At 49.0% G+C, this 7,112-nt stretch overlaps 1 protein-coding gene across 1 annotated transcript; it reads right to left on the reverse strand.

Annotated features, from left to right (window-relative positions):
• Positions 1 to 2,006: 2,006 nt before the first annotated feature.
• LOC146056273 (uncharacterized) lies at positions 2,007 to 5,603 on the reverse strand. Its single transcript, XM_083168372.1, has 3 exons — positions 5,399 to 5,603; positions 2,865 to 3,024; positions 2,007 to 2,223 (listed from the first exon to the last, which is right to left on the reverse strand). Exons 1-3 carry the CDS (start codon positions 5,598 to 5,600, stop codon positions 2,079 to 2,081), a joined length of 507 nt encoding a protein of 168 aa, XP_083024498.1. The 5' UTR covers positions 5,601 to 5,603; the 3' UTR covers positions 2,007 to 2,078.
• Positions 5,604 to 7,112: the final 1,509 nt, after the last annotated feature.

A 7,112-nucleotide genomic window follows, 5' to 3' on the forward strand; every position in this document is an offset into this window, starting at 1 on the left:
GGGTTAATAAGAAGCACATAGGTGCTATGTAGGGAAGTGAAGGTGTGATTAAAATACAAAATATATACAATGTGATAGGAAAAAATAAGTGTTAGGGTGTGCTAACCTGGAGCAGACCAGCCATATCAACATGAGGGGGACCACACTCCCAAACCCATCCCATTAGCAGTAACATATATGTCTGGGCTTAATAGCCCAGTATAAGGCCACATGATAATGGCTTACTACATCTGAGAGACAGCTTACCTGGAGATACCCCTGGCTTCTCCAATGGCACTCAGGTGTCAGCAATCCCTCCTAATGCTGACCCATCTATGCCTCTCAACTGCACAACACTTTTGTTGGTAAGCTGCTCAATCAGAGGTGTGTCACTCAGGTGCCAAAAGGGAGGGGCAATTCTGTCTAGGAAAAAACATTTGGTATCCCAATTGCACACTGAGTGAAACATAACTTCATATGTTTCACTCAGTGTGCAATTGGGATACCAAATGTTTTTTCCTAGACAGAATTGCCCCTCCCTTTTGGCACCTGAGTGACACACCTCTGATTGAGCAGCTTACCAACAAAAGTGTTAAGGAATATATGGCTGCCATAATACATACTTCCAAAACATTTAACAAGATCTGGTCTCCATGCCGACTTCTCAAAACACCCCCCCCCCCCCCTCCCACACACTCTTTCTTTATGTCTTCTCCTTCTCGACCTACTCTTGGTTCTATTGCCTTTGACGGTTCGCCGCACGGTCATTGTGAGAATTTTTCCCCTTATCTTTAAGTCTAATAAAACTGGATCTGACTTATTGTGATATTACTGCTACTGTATTTTGTTGTGTTGTGTCGAATTTTATGGTGATTCATTTAATACATTGTATTAAAGAAAAGAAAAAACACACCTACATACCTATAAACGTAACCGACATGAAAGGTGGCCCCTCTTAGCTTTGGGCCCCATAGCAGCTGCACCCCCTGCCGCTATAGTAGCTATGCCCTTGTATAGAACACATGGAACTGACAGGGAAGGTGGCCTCTTTTCAGTTCTGTTACCCTTCTAGTACATACAGTGTCTGTTTGGCTCTTAGTCTACCTGCTACCACTATTCCCCACTCATATCACTACTATGTGCTGCTGGGTACCCTGGTCCTTCTGATGTAACTGCGCACCGGATCCGAGTCGGGCCGGCTGCACATAACACTTTCTAAAACTTATGTGCAGCCTCTGGGCGGGGGGACACTGCAAGGGCAGTGACAAGCAGGCAGCGAACACAGCGGTAGCGGGCAGGTGACGCCTGTGAACGGAGAGATGGGCAGGACGATCAGGGAGCTGCAAGGAAAGAAAAAAAACAATACAAATGAATGAGCAGCCAGTGATTGGCTGATTGCTCTCTCAACCAATTGCCGATTCATTTGATTTGGTCCATTAATTTTTGGGGTGTTTTTTCCCCTTGCAGTTTCCTGATCCTCCTGCCCAGCTCCCAGTCCGTCCCCCCCCCCCCCCCCCCGGCATCCCCCACCCGCTGCATCTGTGTCCGCTGCCCCGCCTCTCCAATTGCCTGACTCACCAGCGTCCCCTATCCGCTGCCTCTTTGTCCGCCTCTCCCCCTGCAGCTCCCCGGGAGTTGCATATGATAAATCGCATTCAAAACATGGCACATCAAGTGCCTAATCATGTCTGACCCCTCCAGGGGGGGAGCTGCAGGGGAAATCAGGTCCAACTTGGACAAGTTGGACTAATGTATGGGGGCCTTTAGCCTGTGGCTTCCTGCTGCCTCCTCATATCACTACTCTGTTGGGGACTCTGCTCCTTCTACCATACAACTTTTAGCCTCTGGATTCTTGATGCATCCATTCCACTCCTGCTGTTTTACTTTACAAATACAAGACTTCAACAAGTACAGCTGGCTCAACTCCTGAAATACTCTGTGTTGCTGTGCATAGTCTGATAATCCATTTGGCCTAGAGTCAATCTAGTCTCACTAAATTACAAGTTGTGGCCACACATCAGGCAAGGGATAAATAAGTCATAAAGCAGGTGATCTCTCTGCAATTCCAGGCCTGAGAGCCCCATTCCCTGGACCACTGCTCACCTGAGTACGTCCATCTCATCCCTGAGGGACTGCGCCTCATAAGCCAGTCCGGTTAGATCTTGGTTACGCATGTGCAGATCCTGAACCTCCCGATCCAGATCCTGACATCGCTGTCTGTAGTCATCTCTCGCGCTCTCCAGCCTGAAGTAAGCCCAGAAACATCACAAGTTACCTTCTATGCGGCCTCTCACAGAGATCATCCAAAGCCACTGGGGGCACATGGACAGCCATTCATTCTGGACATTTAACCACATACAGTAGTCATAGTTTGTTTTTGTTTAGGGAGTGCTCCCCACAGGGCAGGATTTTTGGAGGGGGCTCCCTAAAAAAAAAAAAAACACAGATGAGTGTCCCAAGGCCGGGCAGCGCTTTCCGGAACTTACCCCAGCAACCTGGCTGTGTATGGCGTGACGTTAGCAAGGTCAAGCCGCAAACAGCCAGGAAGGAAGGAGCTGGGGCCGGGCAGCCGCAGCCAGGCAGCGGTTGAAGCGGAGCTCATTGCTCAGTTCAGCGGTGCTGCCCAGAGCCAAGGATGGGGAAAAGACAGTGGCAATCCTGGAAGTGTTAGCACTGAAGCATAGCCTGGAAAGCTGCCTGGATTACCACTGAAGGGGTTAATAAAAATATGTTGCAACTGCTATAATAATTTACATGTTCCCATATAGGCAGCAAAAACCGCCATCAAGCAAGCCCCACATGTACCGGATCGCAAAGCTCCTACAGCCATGCGTAAAGCAATCGCTGGTCCTCTTGACCGTTAGGCCCCACCCTTCTCCCGTTACCGGTAGTTCCCTCCTGCAGTTGCTCGATCTGACTCTGCAGCAGAAGCAGCTTCTTGCCAAACACTGGTGTCCCCGTGCCCTCTTCCGACTGTTACTGCTGCTTCTTCAGGTTTCTGTTTTCGCTCATTAGACTCCTCTTCTCTTCCATGAGCACCGACACCTGATGAAGCGAATGAGGGGGGGGGGGAATCGGGCAACACAGGAGGGAGAGGAGCAAGGCCCACAGAGTAAGAAGGGTTTATAAAGAGCACATAAATAAGGGGTTAACAGGAAAGTGGTAGTAACAAATATGGGGTTCACTACCAAATCCTCAAACAATCTATAAACATAGTAACTGTGATCTCTGCAGGACATTGTGGCAAGATACAACTCTCAGCAGTGCTGACTGGCCATGTGACAGGATGAAGGTTCCAAGATGCAGCGGGGGGGGGGGGGGGGGGGGGGGATAGAACAGGGAACGTACATGCAGCAATCTGCAGACTCTTCACCCCCATCCCATGTGTTCCACAGGTTTAGATCCCTACCATACTTAAAGATAATAAAAAAAAAGTCTGTGCCTATAGCACAGGTTCTCAAACTTGGTCCTCAGGACCCCCACACAGTGCATGTTTTGCAGGTCTGCTCACAGAATCACAAGTGAAATAATTTGCTCCACCTGTGGATCTCTTAAAACGTGTCAATAAGTAATGATTGCACCTATCGGGTGACCTGTAAAATGTGAACCATGTGGGGTCCCGAGGACCGAGTTTGAGAACCCCTGGCTTATAGGTTCGGTCTATGTATATGGCTTTTGTGTAAACTGGTTTCAAACAGTCTGGAATGAATGATGAATGAATCTTTCCTGAGCCCTCCTGACTGGACCATTTAGTAAACGGCAGAATGACACAGGCTGGTTACACAGATAAGAATACACAGGCAAGGCACGTTTCAGCATCACGCCGCCCCCCCCCCCCCCCAACACAGGTTATTGTTAGGAGGTTGCAGGGACAAGGCAGGGATTAAACTCACCCACATCTCCGGAGAGGCCAAACCAACCTCAGCTTAAAACCTTTTTAGAGGGTAAAATCACTCAATGAAGCGGGAGATTTAGAAGCCCGATCACCACAGGACAGACACCACACTGGGCGATTTCTGTACAATATACGGGTATTTACACTACCAATACTCGCTGTTGATGGCAGATGTCGGACTGCGAGCCGGATATATACTGGGCGACATTTATAAACAGCGGTAAAGACGGCGAACCAACCAGATTTGTATTTCCTTCATGGCGGACCCGGTCTGCCTTCCTAAGACTTATACATGGATTCTTCACATTTGCACTGCTTCTATCTAAAGCAGGCATGTCCAAACTAATGCCACCCCAGTTGTTGTGAAACTACAAGTCCCATCATGCTATTAGGGAATGCTAAAACCATGGCAAGGCATGCTGGGATGTGTAGTTTCACAACAGCTGGAGGACCATAGTATGGCCATGCCTGATCTAAAGTGACTATGGGGCCGATTCAGGCTTCCGCCTGTAGGTAGTGAGCGAAGATTAGTCGCTCGCACCATGGGGGTGTTTTCTGGGGATCCCCCTGGTGTTGGAATACTCGTTTTCTGTGGGAATGCAGCCTTCGCACTCCGAGAAGTGACAGCAAAGGTTTGGGGAATGCATTGGGCGAGAGTAATGCTGAGCCAATAATGGGTGCCAAAAGCCATCAGCACCGGTCATGGCACTTACACCTTGCCCGTGTTTGGTGTAGGAGATGCCGATGAAAATGGCGGACGCTATGCATGTGCAGGACAATAGGTCACAATGCTGGGTACATGCCCATGGAGCGTCCTAGGGAGGTCTCTCCTGTGTACACCCATTAATGCCCACTCAGCCCCAGAAGAGGATGTGCATGAGAAGAATCTCTCGGAAGCAGTGGCATTGCAATGGCCCCCGCAGCATACTTGCCTACTTTTGAAAACCAGTTTCAGGGAGACTCCTATAGCATATCTCACAACTTTCCGCGGTTTTCGGGGGACATTCCCGCGTCCCTCCCGCGGCCGGCAGTGTCCAGCGGCGAGGGGGGGGGAGTATTGCCCCTCTTGGCTGGTGAGCAGCGGTGAATAAACGCTGTGCACATAAGCACAGCGTCTATTCCCGCAGCCAGGGGGCTGGGGGCATGGCTAGAGGTTCACAGAGCCCCTGGGTCATGCCCCCATAGCATCAAAACGGGGGCGTGGCCTCGCGGGTGACCCGTTAGTATAGGCCACGCCCCCAACGTTTTCCTGCGCGCAGTCCCCTGTCCCTCCTCCGGCTCCCAAGAAGTTGGGATGTATGTTATACACAGCCCCCCATATTACAATATACACAGCAACCCCACACACACATTGCACAATTTGCACAGTTACTCCCCCATATGACATTATATACAACTCCCTGATACTATAATACATTATAAACAGCCTCCCCCTATATTACATTATAAACATCCCCACACACACACACACAGTTTCTCTCCCATATATAACAGCCCACACTCCTCAGTACACACAGCACTCACCTGGCTGTGTTGAACCGTGTGTGTGATGGGAGCAGGCAGTGTGGTGAGGGGGCAGCCGGTGACAGGAACAGGCAGACCCGCAGGAGTAGGGCTGAGGCACGGAGTGTGGTGGGCGGAGCCAACTCCGGAAGCTCTGGCTGCTGCTATGGTGACTCTCCTGCAGTGCTCCTCCCGACTTCCTGACAGCAGCTCGGCCACTCATATCACCGCGGTGGCCGGCAGTTAGTTATGTTGCCGCGCAAGCCACGCCCCCTACGTTTCCGGACGCGCGGGAGGGTAGGCATGTATGCCCCGCAGTGGGTGCTGGGGGTCTACTTTACGCCACTGCCTGGACCTGCAGATACTTGTCTGCAGTCCTGTCACACCTGCCTCCATTGAAAATGTCCTTACCAAAATGGCCACCACCTGAGACGGGGGGGGGGGGACGACATTTTTAATGGGAGCAGAACCTCCCAAAATGGCCACCACCTGAGAGGGTGGGGGGACACATTTTTAATGGGAGCAGAACCTCTGGCAATGAGCAGGATATGGAACAGGTGTTCAGGCCTATAATGTTTGCAATGCAAAGGATTATAAAATGCATGATGAGGATGTGTTGGCGTGGGGCTATATGGTGGTGTGATGTATATCATTAGCATGTAATTCAGAATTAACCCATATTATTCTGAAATAAAATTGGGAAGCAGTCGCCTTCCCCAATCCTATTCTCACCCTGAAAACACATTTTGCACTGATATCTGGTTGTTACCTGTACCACCTCCACTTGCCCTCTTTAGGTTTGATAATTCTCCCCCTAAGCCTCTGACTCTCACAGATCCCCAAAACTTTTGATATTTGCATTGGGTATGGGTCATAGGATCAACATTTTTCTTTAAAGTGCACATTTCAAAATATTGTCATATCCAGGATTCAAACCCACGACCTTCCATATTGCAGTCAGACACCTTGCTCATGGCGCATTTTTTTTTTTTTTCTGTTTGGGAAGTATGCTCGTCTTTTGAATTGTGTGCCTTGAGTAAAGGAATGTGTCACTGAAGGTGCTTAGAGATGTGAGGAGTAGATGATGGTGGTTAGGTAATTAAAGAGGAGGAAGATGCAAATAAGATTGATCGAAACATAAAATTGACAGGTGCTGCAGAACACAAATAATAATATGACTATGTAGATTTTTTTGAGTTCTACAGAGTGGATAGGGTGCTGCCTATGTAACAAGGTTTCCCGTTCATTTTTTCTTGCTGCCTGCAAACCAGGAGACTGCAGGACTAGATAAGTCTTGCTCTGACATGACTTAAAAAAAAAAAAAAACAATGTAAAGATTGTGCTCCCTGTTCCTTCAATGCTTATTACATAAACAACAAAAGGAAGTGTCAAATTCCGGACATAGGATTTCCTTGAGATGCAGTGAAGCCAGCACTTTATTCGTAGACGCCCTTCCAGCGTGCGCAGGCAAGGAGCAGGGTCCTGCAGATCTGAGCACACTGAAACAACAACTCCTACAGATATAAAATATTAGTGGTCACATTTATATAATGATAATGTGTCCACCCTTCTGGGTACAGGCCAAATGGTCAAGGGGGCCTCGTTCCACACTGCCTGTATTCAGAATAGACAGTTACACTGTGCTGTAAAATAGCAACCCCCACCCATCATTCCTACCACTGGTGCCATCATGCTTCCCACAGGAGCCATCCTTCTGAAGACATAGGGTGACATT

Source organism: Crinia signifera, unplaced genomic scaffold (genome assembly GCF_055691185.1).
Source record: "Crinia signifera unplaced genomic scaffold, ASM5569118v1 HAP2_SCAFFOLD_770, whole genome shotgun sequence".
Taxonomy (NCBI): Eukaryota; Metazoa; Chordata; class Amphibia; order Anura; family Myobatrachidae; genus Crinia; species Crinia signifera.